This window comes from Nanorana parkeri, unplaced genomic scaffold (genome assembly GCF_000935625.1).
Source record: "Nanorana parkeri isolate BGI_ZX_2015 unplaced genomic scaffold, ASM93562v1 scaffold1740, whole genome shotgun sequence".
NCBI classification, from domain to species: Eukaryota; Metazoa; Chordata; class Amphibia; order Anura; family Dicroglossidae; genus Nanorana; species Nanorana parkeri.
In genome coordinates, this window is record NW_017308008.1 from 205,959 (window position 1) to 231,407 (window position 25,449).

At 42.3% G+C, this 25,449-nt stretch overlaps 1 protein-coding gene across 1 annotated transcript in view; it reads right to left on the minus strand.

The window, feature by feature from the left end:
- LOC108799492 (G protein-activated inward rectifier potassium channel 1-like) overlaps positions 1 to 25,449 on the minus strand; it is a 77,485-nt gene that overhangs the window by 15,896 nt on the left and 36,140 nt on the right. Inside the window, exon 2 of the mRNA XM_018571354.1 lies at positions 18 to 234. Coding sequence (XP_018426856.1) covers positions 18 to 234 — 217 coding nt within the window. The remainder of the gene's footprint in view (positions 1 to 17; positions 235 to 25,449) is intronic.

Consider the following 25,449-nt stretch of genomic DNA (forward strand, 5'->3'; position numbering starts at 1 on the left):
AACATTCTAGTGCTCACCTGTAGTTTCAACAATTCCTTCCAGAATAACAACAATTTCAAACTGCTCACTTCTCAGTGACTTCTGTGAGAGATCAAAGAATGGACTCCTACGGTTGATTTCATGACAGATGGTAAGTGGAGAAACTAGGAACAGTTGGTCAGCTCCAGTGCCAAATCCAACATCCAGCTCACGTTGGTCGAGTGGCAGGAATTCACCTTCTGGAGTCTGTCTTGACTAGAAAACAATACAAACACAGTATGTGTGCTCAATATGTAGCCATATTAAAAAAAAAAAAGAAAATATTAATGAAAATGAATAGATAGAGGTAGCTATTTACAAAACATGCTAGGCTATCTTTATGATATTACACATTTTATGAAGAGTGGTCTTGCTTGCAGATACAGGTCTTGCAAAAGAATGACATGGTGGTAGTGGGAAGCTAAGCAATAGGTGGTAAGATTCCCCAAGAGCAGAGTGATGACGCCAACTTTTCCATAAGTGATGCCCACTGACATGATGAGAGGAAAATAAGCCACTAATTCTGCTGGTGGAAACACATCAACAGTTTACCGACGTGGCCCCCCTCCACCCTTCCCTACTGATTGGTTGTCATAAGCAACTGCTCCAGATTCTGTTTGCTCCAGTTTTTATGAATACCCCCATTGTGGTACCATTAATTGTAATGTTAAAATTTTAGAATTGTGTTGAGACATGGCAAAATAAGTAATCAAGCTGCGAAACCTTAAATTACAAGAAAGTATGTTTTTATCAAATGTCTGCCCATAACAAATGTACATATTACAACAAAATAAAGTATACATATCTTTAAAATAACAAACACACCTTTAGAAGTGTTTAGTAATGACAATCTACAAACACATACTTCTAGATAATTGCCTGCTTTGTATTCTCTGCATACCTTATTTCTCTTTTCTTCCCCAGTCTTCTTACAGTGGCCATGTTAACTAAAGGCAGAGTACTAGCTCTCTTTTTACTTCCTGGAATTCTGGCACATGTGACTAGACATGTGACTAGGGCATGTGACCATGCCCATGCACATCATCTCAGGGGAGGAAAATGCCTTTACACTGAGATCTCATGAGATTACATACGAGATTTCCCAGCAATGCTCTGCTGATGACAAGGCAATCCCAGTGTGAATTGCTTGGCAAACTGAAGTCATTTTCAGCATTCAAAACAGGAAGTGAATGCTCTGCAAGTGTAAGTATTTCAAAATCACAGCATTTTACACATATCTATATTATTAATCATAGTTCATATAATTCGTCTTGGTAGAATTAGATTGGTAGAATTAGATTTTTTAGTGTAAAGGTCCGCTTTAACAAACATGTATCTTATTTGTGCATCACTCGGTTGTAGATTCCTCAAATCTTCTCTGAATTCTTCCTGACACTGTCCTTCCTTCTCAAGGGTGGTTATTTTTGTTGGAAGGGGTTTGTGTTCCTACCTGGAGATCCGACTGATTATAATTGCCCTGATTAGATTTACACAATTGCTTGTTACGTCTGATCCGTGACCAAAATAAACTAGTACAAAAAAGAGAGACGATTAACCCGTTAAGAGGTAACGGGTTAGCAGCGGTCAACTTAAGGATCCGGACAAGTCAATTGATTGTAAAAAATATAATTTTATTGAAAAAACATATACGATTGCACATTGGATTCACTAATTACCATTAAAAACATTGTAGGAAACATACAGTCATAAATTATATGTGGATCGATCCTCATAATGGTCGGATCTCCAATGGTAGGTACGAGTGATGTCTTTACTTCGTGGATCTTTTTGAAGTCTCCTGGATATTCAGGATACAGTCTGTCCGTCTGTGAGAGCCACCAGTCCCAATTTCGGATTTTAGCAAGATTAGCAAATGTTTAAGGTCAAGTTTTCAGGATCATATGTCCACTTGTGATATGATGACTGCACATTTGATCTCTGTCTATCTGTCGACGCGTTTCACCCCTCCCATTGTACGGGGCTTCGTCAGGACATAATCAAGTGTTGGGAGAGATGTTCCTTAAATAGTAGGGTCACGCCCCTTTCTTTTCCCTCATTTTCTATCCCCCTTCATTGGTTTAGATTCTAAAGGATAAATCTCCCTCCTTTGATATAACCTTCTATTAGTTTCATTAGACAGTATCAACATAAAGTTTATATTTCTCTATTATGAAATAAAAATAGTTTCTACATAGCCGTATTTAAAAATAGATTTCTACCTTTACACGATATATTACTTTTAGGATGGATAGTCCCCGTATGTGTTGATCAGTGGAGAAGATGTGGATCCATTATGGAGGTAGGTTAGAAACAGTTTGTCTTATAAAAAGACATTGAGACTGCATTCATTGTTCAATCCTATCGGAATCATTGTATTTAACCTATAGATCCACATCTTCTCCCGCTGTTGGAGGATCCTATCAAAACCTCCTCTTCGGGGAGAGATATTTAATGCGTAAATGACTTTAACTTTAAGCCCATGTGGGACCCCCTTATGATGTTCCAAGAAATGTTGGGCTAGGGGACTGTCTATATCTCTCTTCTTGATGTCATTTAGGTGTTCACCTATTCTTACTTTAAGTTGTCTTTTGGTTTTGCCCACGTAGAATTTCTGACATGGGCATTTAATTAGGTATATAAGCTTTCTTGAATTGCAGTTATTAAAACTCACTATGTTGAAGGATTTTGTATTTTCAGAGTTCCTAAAAGTTTTTGTTTTGTCTATATAAGGACAGATCTGGCAGCCCCCACAGGGGTACATCCCTTTGAGTCTTTTTTTATTTTGAAGTGTTTGTTTCGATGAGCTAGGTGTGTATTCTGAATTAACTAGACTATCTTTTAGATTTTTCGAACGCCGGGCCATCAATAGGGGTCTTGGACCCACTATTTTAGATAGTGGTGGGCATAGGTCAAAGATGTGCCAATGCTTCGTTAGAAGTTGTCTTAGTTTCTCCCAATTAGATCCATATTTGGTTATCATATGTGTGTAGTTGTTGTTTTCATTCGTTAGGTATGCCGTTTTTAATTCTTTATTCTGCAATAGATCTTTTCTTGTTCTTTGATTTGCCTTTATTTTACTCCTTTTGATTAGTTTATGTGGGTATCCCCTTTCCCTGAAGCGTTGGTACAGGTCTTTGGACTCTTTAATGTAGTCCGCATGTTCGCTACAATTGCGTTTTATTCTTACAAAATTGACCTGTAGGGATACCCTGGCTAGTCGTATGAAGGAGTGTATTTGCTGAGTTTTCTTTTTTATATGTTTTTGTAATCAGTTTTTGATTTTTGATCTCTATTGAAAGATCCAAAAAAGAGAGTTTAGTATTACTTTGAGTGTAAGTGAATTTTAGATTTCTATTGTTCATATTCAAATCTTTGATGAAGGATATCAAGAGGTCTTCACCTCCGTTCCAGACCACTAGTATATCGTCGATATACCTGAGCCACGTTTTTGCGTGGCTCAGGTATAAGGGGTGATTGTATATTAATTCTTCTTCCCATAGGCCTAGGTGGAGACATGCATAAGATGGGGCCCATGGGGTTCCCATCGATGTGCCTCTGATCTGTTTAACCAGTTGACATCCGCGGTGTTAAACCCCCTTCCCATCCAGGCCATTTTTCAGTATTCAGCGCTGCGGTACTTTGACTGACATTTATTCCGTCATGCAGTGCTGTACTGAAATGAATTTTATACCCTTTTTTGAGGACAGATAGAGCTTTCATTTACTCCTGGGAATTGGAAGCAGTTGTTATGTAGGGCAAAATTTAAGAGTTCTACAATGAATTCCGTGAGAAAACTCCCCTCCCTGCAAAACAAAAGGACTTGTTATACCTCACCGCTCTAATTAGAGTAACACATTGCTGATGAGCAGGAAGGAGTTAATTGCACATACGGCTAAACCGAGGTCAGAGACTTTTAACACCAAATAATAGAAGACTTAATATTCAAATAACAAACGGAAAATAAAAGGCAAAATAATTTGGAAGTAAAAGTAATAATAAACCTCTACGAAATAAGAGGATATTTACACAGGAAACATCAAATAAACAAGCAACATCTATAAATACCCGTTATTATCCAACGGAAAGCAGAGAAAGTCGGTGTTGCAATCATAGATCTATACAGATTCCTTCACTATATCTGAAGAGGGAAACAGGAGAAAAATTCAATTGACTTGTCCGGATCCTTAAGTTGACCTCTGCTAACCCGTTACCTCTTAACGGGTTAATCCTCATCCTCTCTCTTTTTTGTACTGGTTATTTTTGTTCCCCATGGTCCCTGTGTGTTGTAAAGTAGCCACTTTTCCAAGCTCCCTCCTGTGAGTTTAGTGTCAATTTAAAGGAGAACTTTGTTAAAATAGTAAGAATCTTCCTCATCAACCAGCAACTGTTGAGACATTGAACATTTTATTGACGACTATGTAATGTGCAGAAGTCAGCACTATTCTAATGCACAACACAATATATAGAGTAGAGCTGTCAGCAAAATGTAATGTAAAACACAATATATAGTGTATGGCAGTCATTTGTCATAGTGTCCCTTATACTAGGCAGGAAATGAAAAATGCCTTGGGTCTGTGATCAGCAGGAGGAAAACGTGTTTGGCTTGAGTGGTCAGTGGGAGGACAAAAATTGACCATTATCAAAATAAATAAAATGCCTGCTATCTGCTGTTAGTGGGAGGTATAAATTACCCCATTTGTGGTCAGTGGAATAAAATATCCCCCATCTGTGGTCAGCAGGAGAAATGAAATGTTCACCATCTGTGGTCAGTGGGGGAAAACAAATCTGCTATCTGTGGTCAGTGAAGAAGAAAAAAATGTCTGCCATCCATGATCAGGAGGAGGGAAAAAATACCCACCATCTGTGGTCAGTGGGAGCAAAAATGCCTGCCAGCTGTGGTCGGTGGTAGGAGAAAAAGGCCCTTCCATTTGTGGTCAATGGGAGGAAATAAATGCCTGCCATCTACGGTCTGTGGGGGAAATAAATGCCTGCCATGGGTGGTCAGTGGGAGGAAAAAATGCTTGGAATCTGTGGACATCTATGTTGAGTGGGTGGAAAAGAAAAATGATTGTAATCTGTGATCAGTGGGTGGAAAAAATGCCTACCATCTGTGGTCAGTGGGAGGAAACATATAACCACTATCTGTGGTGGAAGTGAGGGACATTGGTCATCCTTTGAGGGCATGGGGGCTCTGTGGGGAACATTGGTGATCAGTGGGGAAAAGGGGGGTGACATTGGGCATCAGTGAGATGACATTCCTCAGCAGTGGAGGGACCACATTGATCATTAGTGGGGGATGGCATTGCTCAGAAATGGGGGACAAGGGGAGCAGTGGTGGTACAGTGGTGCTTAGTGAGGTAGACGGGTGGATGGCAGCAGGTCTCAGTAACCTGCCTGTGCTGGAGGCAGCTGGGGAGTTCCCTCTGCTGCTGAAGCTTGGGTCCGCTTGTAGGTTCCTGTTCAGTTCCACTGATTCAGGTTGCTGCTGGTACTGTTGGCTGATGCCTAGGCACAAGTACTATTTCTGTGTTTGCAGATGACACCAAGTTATTTAGTGGAATACAATTGCGCAGCCCACGCCCCCTCCCGCCTCTGAATGCAGGTGTTTTTTCGTTGGTAGATCTCAATGAGCTCGTCATTTGAAAAGTAGATCTCCAGACGAAAAATCGTGGGCATCCCTGCTCTAGGGGGAGTATGTTTGGGGGAGTCAATGATGGAGAAAGATCTGGGTGTTCTGGTTGACCATAAACTCAATAATAGCATGCAATGTCAAGCCGCAGTTTATAAAGTAAGCAAAATAGTTTCTTGTATTAAAAGGGGTCTAGACTTCAGAGAAGGAGACCTAATCCTGCCCCCGTACAAAGCATTATTAAGACCTCATCTGGAATATGCAGTTCAGTTTTGGGCACCAGTTCAAAAAAAGGATTTTGTGGAACTGGAGAAAGTGCAGGGAAAGGCGACTAAACTCATAAGAGGCATGGAAAAGCTCAGCCATGAGGAAAGATTAGCTGACCTGAATTTGTTCTCTCTGGTGAAGAGGCAATTAAGGGGGGACATGATCACCATGTATAAATACATAAACGGTCCATATAGTGAGCTTGGTGCCAAATTATTCACTTTAAGGTCACTGCAAAGGACAAGAGGGCACTCTTTGCGTCTGGAGGAAAAGAGGTTTAACCTTTACATACGGAAAGGATTCTTCACAGTTAGAGCTGTGAAAATGTGGAATAGACTCGCCCAGGAGCAAGTTCTAGCTAGCTCAGTTAATTGTTTAAAAAAAATCTGGATGTATTTATGAAATGCACAGAATATTACTGGATATTGGGTTCTTATAGGTATATTAAGCATCAGAAATTGTTGATCCACGGAATATCCGACTGCCTTATGGGATCAGGAAGGAATTTTTTCCCGTGTTGGAGCAAATTGAACCATGCTTTATAGGGTTTTTCTTTGCCTTCCTCTGGATCAACAGTGAGTAACTGTGGGCATAGCGTTCTGTTTAGGCTTTTTTTTTTCCTTTCATATCTCTATAGGTTGAATTCGATGGACATGTGTCTTTTTTCAACCTGACTAACTATGTAATTATGTCTACTCAGCTGCATTAGAGACACGGGGCAGAGTCAACAAGAACTGAGAGGGTCCTTCTGCTGTTGGAAAGGGTCCTTCTTCTGTGAACTTTCTGTCCCAAAAGTTGCCCAATGCTTCTGGTCAGTAAAACAGTCACAGAATCAGAGCTCTGAATAGCCGCAGGGGCCGGTAGCAGCAAATTTAAAAGTGTGGGTGGTAAACTACACTTGATACCTACCAAGGGATGAGGGGCATGTACCATTGGTAAAGGAACACCTCTGTTCCCTGGGACACAGCCGAGGACAAAGACAACGTGGGGCAGCAGTTAAAATCGAGATTTTGTTCATGAGGAGCCTCAGGCTGCCTGCCATAGCTACCAGGCTTAACAATACCATATCAGTATTGTGTTACTTTACAGATAGAACAGCTTGTAGCTTCTACTGGTACTGTTGCTAGTCTGGGATCACTAAGAGGCCCCAAGGATATCAAAACATCTACAGTACACATCTTACTTGAAGGAGCTCTGTAATGAGCCTGGGAAACTCCTGTTAAACTATTCTCTCCTCCCAAACGTTTCACAGACCAATATTCATTTGAGGAATCCTTTAACAAAAAGTGGGCCTTTCCCACTGTGCATTCCTTAATAAAACACTGACCATACCTGTTAAAGATGCACCAGTGTTTTAGGATCCAATTGATAAACATCTCATAAACCCTTTCCAAATCATTTTTTTTGCTACCTGCCATAGCCATGATTAAGTATCTCTGGGAATGGACCAAACTCATGTCAAAGGATACAGTTACTATCCTTACTGATCCTTTCTGTGTGAAGCCTTTAAAGGTTGTGTGAAGCCCTACACAACTGCATAGATGAGCTAATTGATATTGTACATCTTATTTCCAAAATGAGTCTCCTGTCTGAGTATTTGACTGCTACGTCAGTCTGCAGAACAGCAATGTAAGAAACACTTGCTGCGGATTCCTTTTGATGGTGAATGTCTCTTTGGTGCTTCTTTGGACACCCTCACAAAGGACTGGGGGTAAAAATGCACTTTTGCCCCTGCTGAAGAAGCCCAAGCCTCAAACTGGGAAAACTCTTCCCCCTCTCTGAAGCCACTAAAAATTCCTATTGTTACATGATGGCTTCAACCTCCAAGGCCAGACTCGATCCAGGGACCCAGTTCACTTGCAAACCTTGAGCCTTTTGATCCCCCAAACTTGCAGACAAGTCCTGTTCATGAAGGAATGCCCCCACTTTTCAAAGTGTGGAAGGATGTCTGCTGGCTTTTGTGAACACCTGATCAACAATCATCTTGAATGTCTGTGTAAGACACATGGTTTCCATGGGCTACAAGCTAGAGTTTCACTCTCTGTCTGCCCCACTTCATGTTGTCTAACCTTGTGTCTCCACATAAAATAGCAGACCTCCATGCTGCTTTTGCCGATCTTCTGAACCTTTTTACCATTTCAAAAACAAAAAGGGACCTCACCGTGGATCTTAAGGTTTTAAATGTCTTTATTTGAGTCCAAATGTTTCTCATGAAATCCTTCAGGTCTGGCATTGTCTCCCTTTATCAAGGAGACTTTCGAGCCTCCATGAACATCAAGGATGTGTACTTACATATCTCTATCTTTCCAGTACATCAGCGTTACCTATGCGTTGGTATGGGTGCTCAATACAAATGTAAATTTAATGTAGATTTAATTTTGTTCCGAATTAATATTCATATGAATTTTGTTAAATTCGGACATTCAGATGCATTTGAATTTCCAATGGCGTCTGAATGCAAACTAATCCGAGTGTTCCTTTAATGAGAATTCCGTTCAAAACTAAACAAATTCGGACATGTGACTATTCTCTGACTAATCAGATGTTTTTTTGGGCTGTTGGGGCTTGAATTTACAAGCATGGTCATGTGACTTCCTTTTGTGGGTCTTACCAAAACAAAACTTCTGATGAATACGAAATCCGAATACTGAACCGAATGGAATTTCGGATCCAAAATCATTGATGAAGTGGTGTGTACGTGGATAGAGAACTGGCTACGGGAACACGTACAGAGAGTATCCATAAATTGCACCTTTTCAGACTAGGCTAGTGTCATGAGCGGTGTGCCTCAGGGATCTGTGCTGGGTCCCATAATTGTTCAACCTATTTATTAACCGCATTGGGGAGGGTGTAAATAGTCATGTTTCAGTGTTTGCAGACGATACAAAAATAGGGAGGGTCCTAGAAACGGACCAAGACAGTATAACACTACAGGAGGACCTGGCTAAAATAGGGGAATGGGCAAATATATGGCAGATGAGGTTTAATGTCAATAAATGCAAAGTAATGCACTTTGGGAATAAAAATAAACAAATGGGCTATACAATCATGGGTATGCCGCTAAGGAAGTCAGAAATAGAAAAAGATTTGGGGGTCATGGTAGACCACAAACTGAATGGTAGCTTGCAGTGCCAGGCTGCTGTAAACAAAGCAAGTCGAGTCTTGTACTGTATTAAGAAGGGGATGTATTGCAGGGACAAGTCTATAATTTTACCACTTTATAGATCGCTGGTTCGGCCTCACCTGGAGTACGCGGTCCAGTTTTGGTCACCAGTACTCAGAGAAGATGTCCTTGAGATGGAGAGAGTCCAGCGGAGGGCAACCAAACTAATTAGGGGAATGGAGAACCTGAACTATTACACAAGGCTACTAAATTTAAACATGTTCACGTTGGAAGTAAGAGAGATTAAGGGGGGATATGATTTTTATGTACAAGATGTTCAATGGTGACAGCAACATTAGCAACAACTCTTTAAAATTAACCCCATTACAAAAACTAGAGGCCACCACCTAAAATTAGTGGAAAAAAAATTCCAAGGGGTGAAGGGGGTTCTTCACAGTAAGAGCGGTTAGGGTCTGGAACTCACTGCCATTGGCAGTGATTGCAGCTAAAAGTGTGGAATTGTTTAAGAAACTTTTGGACGATTTCCTGAGAGACCGTAATATACAGGGGTACAAGTACTCCTAAGAATGAGATGAAAATAGGTTGGACTTGATGGGCTTGTGTCTTTATTCAACCTCAAATACTATGTAAATATGTAAGACTGCTTCAGTAAAAAGCCATAGTACAGAGAGCATCACGTCCTTTCTTTCTACACAGCAGGCCACTGAATTCCCCTGACTGTCCATGCCCAGTCCCCAAGCTCAGAAAACATATAGAATATGTATCCCTGCCCCCTAATTCTATCTATCGATGATTTGATCAACTGTCAATAACATTGATTGTGCACTCTGCAGGTGTTAGAGGAGTAGAGTTAGAGAACTGTGGGTAGAATGTGCTTCCTTTTTTGTTCTTACATCTGCACAAGCAAGGTTTTCCAGTCAGGAAGGAGTTCATTGTAATTACCTAACCTTGCCTTCACTTCTATTTCCGGCTTCCTGTACATCAGTACTGAGGTCACTGCTTGCCCCTCACCTCCCTCCTCCTTTTTTCTCCCCAGGTGGCAGTGACAGGAAGCCTGTGTGCATGACTCAAAAGATCAGGCCTAAATTCTGGTATTTCCGGCAAGTTCCCAGCTACAGTTATGGTTATTAGTATAGATTCTTTCCAGGATGAATGTAATATCAGGAAAATACCACAATATGGCCACTAGGTGAAACTGAGGAGCATTGGAAATAAGTACTAATTTCTTATGTTCCTCAGCTCTTCTAGTGGCCATAAGGCTGTATTTTCATAATATTTAATTTGATATGGAAAAAAAATATATACTTATAACATTTGTTTTTGCCTCAATTTACACAGAACTAACTTACATGCAATTTCACAGGACGAATGGGTCTACAAAATGTTTATAACTACACCTATGTGCTGTATAAAACACATCTTATTTAGTATACTATATATAACAAAAAAAGGAAGTGTTAGAAGAGACTGCCTTTAATGCAGCTGGTACATTTCATGGTTTGATCACATGGGCTAATATTTATTCCACTTCCACAGTCATTCTGAACTATTTTCTTTATTATGTAAGGATTTCTGTGACCAAGTCATCTGTGGCATGCGTGGATGCAGTTTAAATGTTTTCCCTCTTTGGCAGTATTAACCATTTTACTGCAGTTCAGCTGATACAGTTCATCTGTGATTTTAGCCTTTGCCAACGAGGTATCACCTTTTGTGATGGCACAATTGTCACCCTGAAAAGTCACTACGTTGCCTTGTTTTGTGAGCTTCTTTACTGACAGAAGATTGGTTTCAAGAGTAGGCACATACAAAGCATTTTTCACAGGTATTTTTCTGGTGACACTTTGGGATATACGACAATAAAGAAAACCGACTCCTATTCTTGTTGTAATTTTCTCTGTTTTACCCTGGTCAAGATTAATGAAGACATTTCTGCCTTTTGTCATGTGACTCGTAGCTCCTGAATCAACACACCATGCTTGCAAAGATGTGGTGCAGCATTTGGATTGAAAAGAACATTCATTATCTGAAGTAAAGTCTGTCTCTTCCTTTACATAGTATTTGGGGTTGAATAAAGACATAAGTCCATAAAGTCCAACCCATATAGGTCCGCGCATCATCTCTTTCTTAGGAGTACTTGTACCCCTGTATATTACGGTCCCTCAGAAAATCATCCAAGAGTTTCTTGAACAATTCCACACTCCTGGCGAAAATCACTGCCGATGGCAGTGAGTTCCAGACCCTAACCGCTCTTACTGTGAAGAACCCCCTTCGCCCCTTGTGCTGGAATTTGTTTTCCAACAATTTTAGGTGGTGGCCTCTAGTTTTTGTAACGGAGTTAATCTTAAAGAGTCGCCATTGAACATCTTGTACATGAAAATCATATCCCCCTTAATCTCCTTACTTCCAACGTGAACATGTTTATGCTTTTGGCCCTTTGTGGGTTTTTTTTGTTTTTGCATTCTAGCTTTCCAGATTCTGCAGTCTGCCTTTCAGTGACTTTGTTTCTTACACACAAAACATTCACGTGTTTCTGTTTGCATGTTCCTGGTTTTATTTATGTTTTTCATCTTTAGTGCAGACTCCGCACTGGAAGCACTGTCACCACTGATCCTTTCTGTTTTACGCTTGTATTCATCCACAAGCTTGCCTTTACATATTCTAATGTCAGTTCACCATCTGGACGTGCATCAAACCAGCCATGTTCTTCTAGTTGCTGTAGTTTCTTTCTGTTGCTGTATCTTGTGCTCCTTTTCTTTTAGGCTGTAACCGCGCTATAACTGGACTGTGACTGTGCCCATAACCTGTTGGAACTTCTTGCACAGCCTCACAGAGAAACACAAGCACACAGTCTGATATGCAAGCTGCACATGGCTTGAAAACAGGAAAGAAGCCACAGCTGTATTCTCTACCTGTTTCAATACAACAGAGCATATACCATAGATACTGTATAACAGAACTTATAAACACTGCCATCTAGTGACCGAAATTGTATACTGCAGAAGTTGTTGCTATAAACACAGTAATCTGTATTCTAACATAAAGTGAGTATTTTTCAATGAACATTTGTGAATAAAGGGATTAGTAGCAGATGATTCATGGTGACAGGTTGTTATTGATTTCTTTTGTACCCTTTCACCCTCCTCCTGCCCTGTAAAGCTGTCTCTATGTATCCTGCATATAGATTTCTTCAACTGCCTCATCTTGCACATTAACCCCCTCATTTCTATCCTACTATATGTGCCCTGTACATTAACCACTTCACTGCCTTCTCCCTCTGTACATTAATGGTGCACTGTATCTATTGCAACATTATCAAGTTTCATATTAAGCTACCACCTTACCATTCTTAATATTCCTGGCACCTAAAATAAAATGACATATTACATAAAATTTATTTGGGTACAGTGTTGCATGACCAAGTAATAGTCAGTAATGTAGAGGTATATTTGTATAGCTAATATCTCAAGAGGTTAATAATCTATGATCTAGAGGAAGGTAAAACAAAACCTGTGCAATGTTTGCCAAACAAGAGAAAAAACTTAACTATAATGTATTTATCATACTGCAATGTCATTCAGCTCAATTTCCTATATCAAAATGTTGCCTTTTCAGCCTTTATCATTGATAACTTTAGATATTATTAGTTCCAAAAAAAATAATTTTTATGCAATCCTTACTCCTGTTAGTAAAGCATTCCCCAGCCTCATCCCTCTTACTGTAAAGAACCCCTACCAAAACGGAATCTTCTTGCTGTGTGCTGGAAAATATATATACAAAGGTACTGGTCTTGAACAAGTGGAGGTCCTGCTGCTAACTACCATTCTTTCTTCATGGCATAAATGTCTACAATATTTGGTTATATTTTAACCTGGGGGGGCCTGCTCATACTTCTAGTGCTCTTGCTGCTATTCTGTTTTTGCACTGTATCTATAAATACAGTGACATTGTCATCTTCTGCTCCTGTTCAGTCTATATGTTGGAAATTATCTATGACACGTTACTGTTAGGAATATAGTGGAGACCTGGCAATTGAGGTGCTGCTGTCTTTCTGTCTGCTTAATGAAATGTATCTATATATACACATTTTATTTGTATAACTAAACCAGTGGGGGTTTGGTCATATACTATAGATGTGCTGCTGCCACTCTGCATTCTGGAAATTACATGTAAATGTATTTTGTATAATTGTACTGGTAGGGGATGGTTATGCAGAGATGTTGCCACCATGTGCTACTGGGGGAGCTGGGCATCCTCCAAATGCTGCTGCTATTGTGGCTGGAGGAAATGATCTAGAATATTGACTTAGAACAAGTTTGAACCTGCTCATCTAAAGTGACCTGAGCCATTCTGTCTGGTGGAAATAATTTTTAAAAATTATACTAATGGAACCTGTAGGGGGCATAGTGTTCATCTAGAAGTGCCTTTATCAGCCTGCCGTCTTGAGGGCAATTTTCTCTTTCTCTCAGCCTTCTGCCAATGGTCTATATTTTCCAGTGGAATCTCTGGGTCCTGGTAGTCCTAGAGTAACGCTACTGATTGTGCCAATGCCTCTTCATGCTGACAATTGTCATACAAACTCTTTTCAGTTTTGCCTGGGGATCTGATGAAGTGAAAGCTGGCTAGTGGGAGTGGGGGGTGACCAGAGCATATTGGGAAGTGAACTGTAGGAATGTTCCAGCTCATTCTTCAATAAGATATTAGGGTACCCTGCACATGAACCATATGACTGAATTTCCATATATATATTAGGTTCCCATTGACTTAGGTGACAATATAATCTGCTATGTCTGGAAAGTTTATCTTAATTCCTTAAAACAACATCAGTTTGTCAAGAAACAAGATGAACATACTGCACAGTATATCAAAATTCCCAGCTCTGTTGCTCAATATCTATAATCATATTCCCAACTAATGACTTGTGTGTTGTTTTGGAATAACAACAGGTCCAGGATTGCTCACTGAAGCTTAAGAGTCATTTCAAGCCCAGTCCCCTTAAAAACCTCCAAAAACCACCTTAATTTTGCTGTCCCAAATGACTCCAATGCATTTCACCAAAATGTCTAGATCTTTCACCATAATTTCAGGGAAACAACTCTCAGGGGTTATATCATCGTGGTCCTCAAACTGCCAAAGAGGCTTGAGCGTTTGAGAACCTGGAATCAGCGATGGTGGAGATAGCATCCTGGTCAGATGAAGCGACAACAGGATTCCGGACCGGTCATGGCAGGAAGGGGGGAAGCTTTGTTGGGTAAGTGTGCCATTATATGAATTAAGGTGAGAGAACACCCACCACAATGCGGATTTTAGTTCCACTATAAAAAGAACCACCTATAAAATGAGTTTCTACAAGAACATTGTTTTCAAGGACAAAGAAACACAAGAATATCAATTCAAAAGAACAACATTGAGTACCAGAAAGGAAAAAGGAAAACATTTTCAGCTGCTAGGAGCTTCAAGAGAGGTGATCAAGTGTGGCCAGGCAGCACAGTCAGGGCAGTGATACAGGAAGTGTGAGGAAGCCTCAGCAAAGATATGTACAGAAATAGTGCAGTAGTTAAAGCTGAACTGCAACCTTCCCTTCAGTCTTGCACTGTTGTCTAGGCTCCTCAACTGTATTAAATTTACTTAGTCTGATCTCACTGCACACTGCATGCAAATTCAGTCTGCCTAGAAATGCCCACTCCTCCAGAATGAAATCTACTTATCAAGGCATTTTAATATTTGCATAACTTCTCCCAAGAACCAGCCTGCTGCTTGCATCAGAGCTGAGGGCTGTTGAGGAAGTACTGAGGCAGGGTGCAGTGATGTTTTTAGGAAGCCATGTACAGCACCCTACAAGCCATGATCTGTCTACATTGCATAGAGAAGCACAAAGACCCAGTCATGAAAGCACTGTAAAATAAAGTATGTAATAAAAATGGAAAGCTTTTATTTACAAATTTGTTTAGCACGTTTATGAGGGTGGGAGTGGGGGGAGGAACCAAAGAAGGCAAATTATACGCAGATTAAACTCTAGCTTTAAAATGAAACTAAATACAAATCTTTTTATAGTTTGGATAATATAAGGGAGGGTTATAACCCCATGTCAGCTTTTGTGCCATCTGTGTCCCATTGAGTACATTTCCCCACCTGCCCGATAGCCACAACAGAAAATACCTCCAAAATTAGGGAAATCCCGGGTGGTCAGCAGGGTCATCAGAACATGTGTCCCCATTGGAAGATTTGCCTCTCCACTCTAAAAACCTGATGGGTGTTCTAATGCCTCTCCACTCTAAAAACCTGATGGGTGTTCTAATGCCTCTCCACTCTAAAAACCTGATGGGTGTCCTAATGCCCCTCCACTCTAAAAACCTGACGGGTGTTCTAATGACTCTCCACTCTAAAAACCTGGTGGGTGTTCTAATGCCTCTCCACTCTAAAAACCTGATGGGTGTTGTAATGCCTCTCCACTCTAAAAACCTGATAATGGTCTAATGCCTGTCCACTCTAAAAACCTGATGGGTGTTGTAATACTTCTCCAAACTAAAAAAAGAAAATATTAGCTTCTGTTGCACTTTAAGGTAAAACTACTTTTGCCAAAAATTATAACAACATATAAACTGCCACGTATGTCACTCCGTAATGCAGTTGTGTTAGGGCTAGTTCACACCACAAACAGTGCATTCCGGCCCGATTTGGTGCAGGAACGCACTGAATCATATCCCGGCCGCCTCCCTGCGTTCAGGGGCAGGAGGGGGCGTGGCGGTGCATTGAGGTCAATGGCACCGCAGCCACGCCCACCGGGTGTAGTGTGATCGCCCGCACCCGAACACGTGGCACAATAATGCCTGCGTTCTGGTCCGGTGCGGTCAGAAAAAATGCTGTATTTTTTCTGACTACACTGGACTGGAACGCAGGCCGGGGGGCGTGGCTGCAGTGCCACTGACTTCAATGCACCTCCACGCCCCCTCCCACTCCTGAACACAGAGAGACGGCTGTTCCAGCACCAAATCGGGCCAGAACGCACTGTTTGTGGTGTGAACTAGCCCTCAAAAGGTTTAGCAGCAGATGGGCTTTGAAAAGCCCTTGCCAGCAGAAAGCCACCTCTGGCACCAACTGCTGGTATATATGAGATTACAGCCTTTTCTACAAATATACTGTAAGCCAGGAGTAGGCAACCTCGGCACTCCAGCTGTGGTCTAACTACTAATCCTATCATGCATCTACCTCTGGGAGTCATGCCTGTCAGAGTCTTGTGATGCCTCATGGGCCTTGTAGTTCAACAGCCAGATTGGCAAGGTTGCCTACTCCTGCTGTAAGCAGTTTGTTTTGCCCTGATGAACTGTAAAGTCACAGTTAGAGCACATTTGTCAGCATGGATGCAGCTGATGGATTCCAGTGTAGAAGGCTTGCTGAAGAGAAGAGGGAGCATTCTGTTAATACAATCTATGACAAGCATGGAAGGAATACTGAAGCTGAAAAGAAATTCCGTACATTGAAGGCTAAATCCTGCGGAAATCATTGTTGGCTTGGTACAGAGTGAAACATTTACAGGTCTATCAGTGCCCTTATCACTGTCTGAAATTAAATGTGTACTGTCACAAGAACAGGTGACTGTGCCGACTCACAGGAATGGTAGACACGGATTGAAAAACAGGGCAGAGTTTTCTGTAGAAAGTGATCAGTTCTGACAACCAAAGAGACATCACATTTTACTATAACATACCAATAACAGAAGCTGGGATTAATGTGCAGGCTTCGGCTTTGTTACTAAAATGACTAACAAAAGCTTTTCTGGTCTTTAACAGAAATTATTCTTTTTTTTATCAGAATTAAATCTAAGTGTGTTTACACCACAGCCATGGACCCTGAGTTTTGGAAATGGGCCCATAATAATGTGTTATTGACATTGAGCAACCATGCAGATCAGAAGATGTGCATCTACTCTGTAGAGCAGGGGTAGACAAACACCAGCCCTCCAGCTATGGTGAAACTACAAATCCCATCATGCATCTGTCTGTGGCCGTCGGTCTTGCAATGCCTCAAGGGACTTGTAGTTGCACCGCAGCTGGAGGGCCAGAGTTTGCCTACCCCTGCTGTGGAGGACAATGCCAATGAAAAGGGTTCATACGGTCACATCCATGTATTGGAGGGTAATTGGATGCATCGGACAAACATCAGTGATGTGCCATAGATTGCCTAATTCATAAAGTAGGATAAGGCTATCCTCCGATGTGACATGATTGTCACCCACTGTTGCAGAGTACTGTCAGATATAGTGCATGGGCAAGTTCATCCAGTTCACAGGGTGAAGATATCAAGTTCCTCCCTTCCCCCGGGAGGAACATAGCGGCATGCTGAAATGCATGTAATGTATGAGCTTAACCTGCAGTAAAATATGAAGGTGACATTGAAAGAAAAACTCTGGCATCAGTATGAGGAAAACATTCCCCCATCTGGCTGCCTGCTCTTTCTCCCACAGTAAGCAGCCATTAGTGAGAGCAGAATCCTCCCTCCAGCAGCTATTGTGCCCCCTGCTCTGCGCTCCATTCCCCAGCTGCCTGAATGACCGGAGAGATGGTAGTGTCACTCCCGTCATGCAGTCAGGTGGAGATTGGCATGCCTCCAAATTCCCAATGCCCCCTGCACATAAAAACATTGCACCCCTGGGGAGATACTCTTCCTTGTACCGGCCCTGGTCAGATAGGAAACAATGGTATTATTATGACTATTCTTTGACAACCTGCAGGCCATGTACCCTCTCTCTGGCTTTACCACTTCTGGGGGCCTGATGTCACAATTGTAGTCAGTTCTAATCGATACATTGTTTTTAATATCCATTTCCTGCTGTCTTGTGTCCATCTCCTTGTTTGTCTTTAAGACCTTTCTAGCTTGCAGTCAAAAATATTTTCCAGGATTCTTCCTTCTATCCTCATTGCACGTCCAAGCAATATGCAGGCTTCCTATAACCACTATTACAGAGAGACATTCATAGCTATTGTAGTTTTCTTTAAGGATGAACTTTACCCACATCTTTGAAATAACAACAAACACACCTTTAGAAATGTTTACTAATGACAATCTACAAACACATACTTCTAGATAATTGCAGGCTTTTTATTCTTTGCATACTTGCTTAATTTTCTTTTCCTTCCCAATTTTTCAGACAGTGGCCATTTTAACTAAGGGCAGATTCATAGATCTCATTTTACTTCCTGGAACTCTGGTACATGTGACTAGGACATGTGAATATGCACTCATCATGTCAGGGGAGGAAAATACCTTTCCCTGAGATCTCATGAGATTACAGAAGAGATTTCCCAGCAATGCTTTGCTGATGTAATCTCAATGTAAGATGATATCATATCAATATGCAGAGATGCAATCTAATGTGATTTTTAGTGCTAGGGAGTAAATGTCCACTTTAAGCTAATTTTCCATCCTCATTCTACCAACTTTCCCACAAAAATCCTCTTCAAAATCTATGTAAAGAAAAAAACTAGAGTGATAAAGTGTTAGACCCTCTGCCATGTCCCCGCTGGGGAGGTTCCCCCTCTATTTTTCCTGGGAACCAGTCACTGAGACAAAGTCAGGGGAAAACCCAAATTTGAAGGCCAATTCACACCATATGCTTTGCAAATTGCATTGTCTTGCGCTGGGGCTGAGCTGGAAATAACGGCCAGCGCAGCCCCAATGCAAAACAATTTGCGTTGCAATGGGAACAAGGCGGTGTGCACTAAAAAAAAGTATGACACGCTGTAGTTTTTTTCAGGGCAGCAGGATGCGATGCAGTACAACCGCCTCGCACCCTGCTGTGCCTATAGAGCTGAATGAAATGTCATTTGTGACACTTCAAAAAAAAATTTACCAAAAGAAAAAAACAAACAAAAAAAACAGTGCAATGCGCTGGGATCAGCGCTTAAACACTAGCACAGCGTCTGGTGTGAATGGGCCCTTAGAGTTGTCATGAGAGAAACAGGTGAGGGGATATCTTGCAATGGAGATACCGTATTTTTCGCTCCATAAGACGCACTTTTTCCCCCCAAAAGGAGGGGGGAAATGTGCCTGCGTCTTATGGAGCGAATCCCGACACCCGAGACATGCAGTTTCGGGCGCCGGGCGAGTAGTAGGAGCCACTGCTCGGCTTTAATACGAGTGATCTAATGAGATCACTCGTATTAAAGCCGAGCAGCGGCGGTGGCGATCGAGTTCAGCAGTAGGAGCCACTGCTCGTTTAATGCGAGTGATCTAATGAGATCACTCGTATTAAAACCGAGCAGCGGGGACGATCGAGATTACCATAGAGTAGACAAAGAACGGATGTTCTTCGTCTGCTCTGTGTGATCACTGAGACCGTGGCGCTGTAATCACAGAACCACCTGTCTCAGCGGTCACTAACTGCAGCTCTATGACAGAAGCTGTGACAGAAGCTACAGTCTGTCGAGTGCTCCATAAGGCGCGCCGGACCTCCCTGCGTCCTATGGTCCGGTGCGTCTTATGGACCGCAAAATACGGTAAATGTTCTGGTGACATCTGTCTAAGATGGGAATTTCCCTCACTGTGGGGAGATTTCTTCTCACTTCATCTTGCGTCTCCAGTATAGGAAATGATGAGAAATCTTTGTACACAGACAGAAAAATAACGTGATAGGGGTTTTAACCTTTTCCATCTATATCCAAAATGAGAAAAAAGCTTTTGGACCTAAGGAACAAAGGGCCCTGGTGCAAGATCAGTATCCGGCGGATGACACTCCCGGCGCAGAGACTGGGGGCCCGTTGGCTGCTGATATTATTTTTTATATTTTTGATTTTTGATTCTTATTTTTATCTGAATGGAATTTGTTTTCAACTTTTGTTTTAGAGGTTTCTTATGTATGTAAAATACACGTCCATCAAGTACCCTTATTAAAATGCTTTTAAAATATGGATTTTTAACTTAGACCTACGGTACTTGAACTTTCCTGGTCAAGCTCTCAGAGGGAGAGGAAAAGATATTAAGCTTTTTAGACAAACCACAACATCCCCATAGACATTCTCCTGTTAATACTGTTCATCCGACAAAAAGATATAACCTGTCTCATGACAAAACGTGTTGTATTAGCCTGATGGACGGAATTCTCCAATAATTGGACGACACAACGATATAAGTTCCTCCCCTCGTTCGAGTAACAACCTATCACAAGGCGAATTCATTACCCACTCCTCCCCCTTGTCAGTTTTTAAAACAGACCGGTTTCCCGCGATCTGTTCGATCTTGTGGCTTGACAAAGAGGAATCTTCTCGAAACGCGTAGCCGTCTACCCACCGTGCACTTCTACCCCTCGTATATATATATTGCACTCTTAACTTCAGAGTTTCTCTCTCAGCCCACAGGCTCCCAGTAAAGGTCGGCTGCTCCACAGCCTTGTCTGCAAACATTAATCAGGGCTTCTCTCTCCCTCTCTCTGTCTCTAGCTTCCTATCCTTTTGAACACACTTCCTGTAACAGGTGTTAACCCATTTCTGTCCCTTAAAGGGACCACAACCCGAACAAAAGGGAAATATACACCTCTCCCAGGACCCATCTTCTGGCGTCCTGTACAATATATATAGATATATTCATATATACATACTGTGGCAGTGCGTGGCAATGCCTCTGTGTTATCTCCATTCCTGTGTCCAGAATTTGAGTGGCCAGTGCATGCTGATGGCACAGGTGTGCAGAGCCTTTAAATTAAAGTTGTTGGGAAGGGTTCAAGACTCCACCTGGGGGACAGGAAAGCTCCACCCAGGAGTCAGAGTGGAGTCCAGTGCAGCAGGGTGCTGTGGATTGGGAAGAACCCCCAGTGTGCAGGTTAGCACACGACTGAGGCTGTCTGGAGGACCGGACAGTGGGCTGAGGCCAAAGCAGCGGTGCTGCAAATGCAAAGCCAGGAGGCTGGATGGGTAGGTGCTGCCATGAGATGCTAAAGAACTCCGGCAAGGGTAATTGTTCTGTTTTGTGAACTTTCCTTTAATAAAAGTGGGCAAGGAAGCCCTTGAATGAAGATTACAGCGAGTGGATGCATCCTTTATGCGCTACTATCTGCAGCTAATCCCCACATATGGTGGAGAATCTGGGCAGACAGCGCTACCTCTCGCAAGAGGCCATGTGGATTGCAAAGACCTGACTTAAAGGTACAGAGTGTGTAGAGACTGGAGTCTCTGAAAGAAGTTCATGTGTTAATTAACTGTGTTTCTCTGTGAGACAAGCAGAGATTGCATGCTGTGTAAAGCAGCTGAGCTAAGGCCTGCAGGACAAGGAGAAGTCCTTAATGAGACAATGCTCTAAAAAAGTTTTCTTGGACTGTGAAACAGTGTGCAAAGGTGCTGTGTTTTGCACAAAATCGATTGTCTGCCAGGATGGGGTGGTCAAAGAAAAAAGACTGTTATGAAAAAATGGTTGAAAGAGTTTGGTGGCTGGAGGGGTGGCCAACGCCTGTGGAAGCTACACAGGTGCCAGAAAAAGTTGTGCCAGATTGTGAGTCTGCTGTGGACTGGTGCAAGAGACATTTGGCAGCATTGGCCCCAGATACTACAGTGGAGAAGCCTGCTCAGACTGCCTGGAGAGAGCAACTAGAGAAAGAGTGTCCAGAGGGAGAGTGCCATCTCCTGTAGTAACCAGAGAGAAGGTGTTGTCAGGAGAAAGATTCCTGTGTGAAAGAGAGGCCCAGCCAGGAGCCAGTGGGAGAGTGTCGTTTCCCAGAGTGACCAGAGAGAGAAACCACGGTAGAGACTAAGCCCAGCAGAATCGGAGTAAGCTTCAGTGTGCCTGGAAAGAGATGCAGAGAAATCTTTTCTGTGAAAATCGCCCTGCACCTTGCACAGTGTGTGGTCAGTGGGGGCATAGTATGGTTATATGCCCTGAGATGTGGGGTCCACCACAACCTTCACCATGTTTTGGATGTGGTCAACTGGACCATAAGTCTGCAACATGCCCTGTGCTCTGGGGTACCCCTACTGTTGGGCAGGAGACCAAACCCGCCAGTCCAAGCCATGAGGCTAATGTGCGTGCAGTTGTGCATAGCAACACATGGGAAAGTTCCCTGGAGCCCACGGGGCGTCAAAGATGACTGGACAATGTTAACGCAAAACTAAAGCTCTCAAATTAAGTTAAACACAGTGTCTGAGACGGGTGGTAAGACTGACATTTCTGAATTGTTTGCTGGAACGGTGTGTCCTACAGTCAAAGAGACTGACGGTAGCCTTATGTGTAAGATGGGAGTAACGCCAGTAGAGCCCATGGGACATTCTATGAGGGACTTGCCTCTGCTCAGTATACAGGGAAATGGAGGTGTTAGATGGCCAGTCAGTTGTGGCATGTGTCCACCCCTACGGTTCGGAGCAAAGGGAGGGGGATATGTGGCAGTGCGTGGCAATGCCACTGTGTTATCTCCATTCCTGTGTCCAGAATTTGAGTGGCCCGTGCATGCTGATGGCACAGGTGTTGTGTAGGGTTCAAGACTCCACCTGGGGGACAGGAAAGCAGAGTGAAGTCCAGTGCAGCAGGGTGCTGTGGATTGGGAAGAACCCCCAGTGTGCAGGTTAGCACACGACTGAGGCTGTCTGGAGGACCAGACAGTGGGCTGAGGCCAGAGCAGCAGTGCTGCAAATGCAAAGCCAGGAGGCTGGATGGGCAGGTGCTGCCATGACATGCTAAAGAACCCCTGCAAGGGTAATTGTTCTGTTTTGTGAACTTTCCTTTAATAAAAGTGGGCAAGGAAGCCCCTGAATGAAGATTACAGCGAGTGGATGCGTCCTTTATGCGCTACTATTTGGAGCTAATCCCCACAATACACACACACACACACACATACAGGTGAAACTCGAATAATTAGAATATCGTGCAAAGTTCATTTATTTCACTAATGCAACTTAAAAGGTGAAACTAATATATGAGATAGACTCATTACATGCAAAGCAAGATAATTCAAGCCGTGATTTGTCATAATTGTGATGATTATGGCTTACAGATCATGAAAACCCCAAGAACCCCAAATCCACAACCTCAAAAAAGTAGATTATTGCATGCAATCAATAAAACAAGGATTGTACATAGAACAATATCGGACCTCTGAAAAGTACAAGCATGCATATGTATTCAGTACTTGGTTTGGGCCTCTTTTGCAGCACTTACTGCAATTACTTTTGCACGATATTCTAATTATTCGAGTTTCACCTGTACTAGGTATGCACCAGTACGCCGCTGCTTTACATTTTTAAAAGCATTTGGCTGCCGTAAGGTCTCATGCTTGCTGGTGATCTTGTGGCAGCCTTGTGTGGACCACACATCTCCTCCCTCCTCCTCCCCACAGCCCACACCAGCATGGATACGCCCGCATAGCCCTGGTGAGACCGCACACTGCCCTGGTTAGACCCTGGAGACATCAGGCCACCACCACTGAGCAACACAGACTATGTAGCTTCATATTATTTTGCATTGCTGTATAATGTATTGCCGGGATTTGTAGTCCTTCATAGCTGGTGGTATTCTGCATTGCTGTATAATATATTGCTGGGATTTGCAGTCCTCTATAGCTGGTGGTATTCTAGATTGCTGCATAATGTATTACTTGGATTTGTAGTCCTCTTTCGCTAGTGGTATTTTGCATTGCTGTATAATATATTGCTGTGTAACAGACCTCCGAGGTGGCTCAGTCTCTTTAGACCCGCTGTGCTCTTTTCTTTTGGTGCTGCAGCGCCCTTCCTGATCCACCACTGAGGCTTGAAATCACGTCATTCAAGTCTCTCCTCCATGATAGATTAGAAGGAACAACGCCGGAAAAATAGAAGCAAGCCCAAAAGCTCCTAAATGAACAGAGCAGCACTGGAGAATGAGGCAATTTGACCTCTGCAGTTGATCAGGAGGTGGAAAAGAAGAAGAGAGTCTGGAAAAGTGGAGTGGGGGGGGGAGGACTTCTCCCTGGGGGAGCAACTTTGAGTGTTTGCCCCAGGTGACAGAATGTCTAGCTTCGCCACTGAGTGTGAATACAAAAAGGAATGTTTTGCCTTGATTTAGGGATAACTATGTGAACACAAAGCTCGCAGAGAGAAGAGCTGTACATGGGTTCCCGATTTGTCAAAGGCCTAGCGGCACTTGTTCCCCCATAAAACCCAATTCAAATACTACTCTTCTTGAAGCTTGACCAAATAAACTTCTAAAAAAACTATCAGAATGCCGATTGATGACATATTAATGAAAATTCGATTAACACAAATCTATTTTAGTTGCAAAATACTGTCAGATGAACAGGACTATTGTATTTTGTTACACATGAAAATAACAGCCCCGTATATAGAATTCCCCTGTTCAGTCATGCTTACAATTCCATTTTCCATGCCTGGGATACAGTGAGATTAATGATTAGCCCATGGCTACAAGGATCTGGTGCAAAGAAAGAATACGCCTTCAGTTCCTAATTCAGCTCCCTGCATTTGAATGCTCTATATTCAAAACCTCCATTCCATACATAGTATTTAGAGGAGAACAATTTATATGCTAAACAATCATTGTAATAACATGTTGCAGCTAATTTGATAAATAATACACAAATAAATCCCCACACGAAATATAACATGCATGAAAGAAGTACCTTGAAGCTGAACTCCAGGCAAACGGATAAATGCACAGAATAAATTCACAAATGAGAGCCGGATTACCTGCCAAAGGATTTGTGTTTATAGCTATCCGTTGTTAAGAGTTATACAGCTCTGCCAGACCACGTAACCCTGATCAAAGGTAAGTGGGGATGAGCGGCTGGACCATGACCTTTTAGTCAAATAGGAGCAATATTTGGGTCTGATGGCTTGGTTCCAGCAGCTCTTCAAAAGACTCTCAAAAGGGCACTCCCAAAAGAGGGGGGTGCCCCGAGTGAGAAATCCATATGAATGAAGACTAAAAGAGAGTGCCAGGTAATCTTTTAAGAGTCGAAAAAAAACCTTTATTGGCTTCACAATAGGCAACAAGAAGATATGCAAAGCCAATGCGTTTCGGAGGTCAGGAATCCCCCTTCGTCAGGGTTTAAACAATGTCTGATTACCTGGTGTTCTTTTAGTCCTCATTAATTTAGACATGTCTGGCAGGGGAGGAGACCTCATTTTTATCTGCTGCAGTTCAGTGACACTTACATGTCTCCAACTCATCCTCACCCTGTGACTGGACAGTAAAAAGACAAGTAGCATGCTAATGAACCCAATTCTCTATCACTCTGCTATTCTATCAGCATGTTTCTTGCTCTCTGGCTAAGCTGACTGGCTCTTTGCCCTGCTTCTCACTCTCCCAATCTGAGCTCTGCTGTACAAGAACTGGACGAGGCTGATACCAAATCAAATAGTTACAAATACACATAAAAAAGTCAGTTTTAGCATGTGGGCTGGTGTTCATTGTGTAGTAGCAGTAAGAAGCTGACATTATT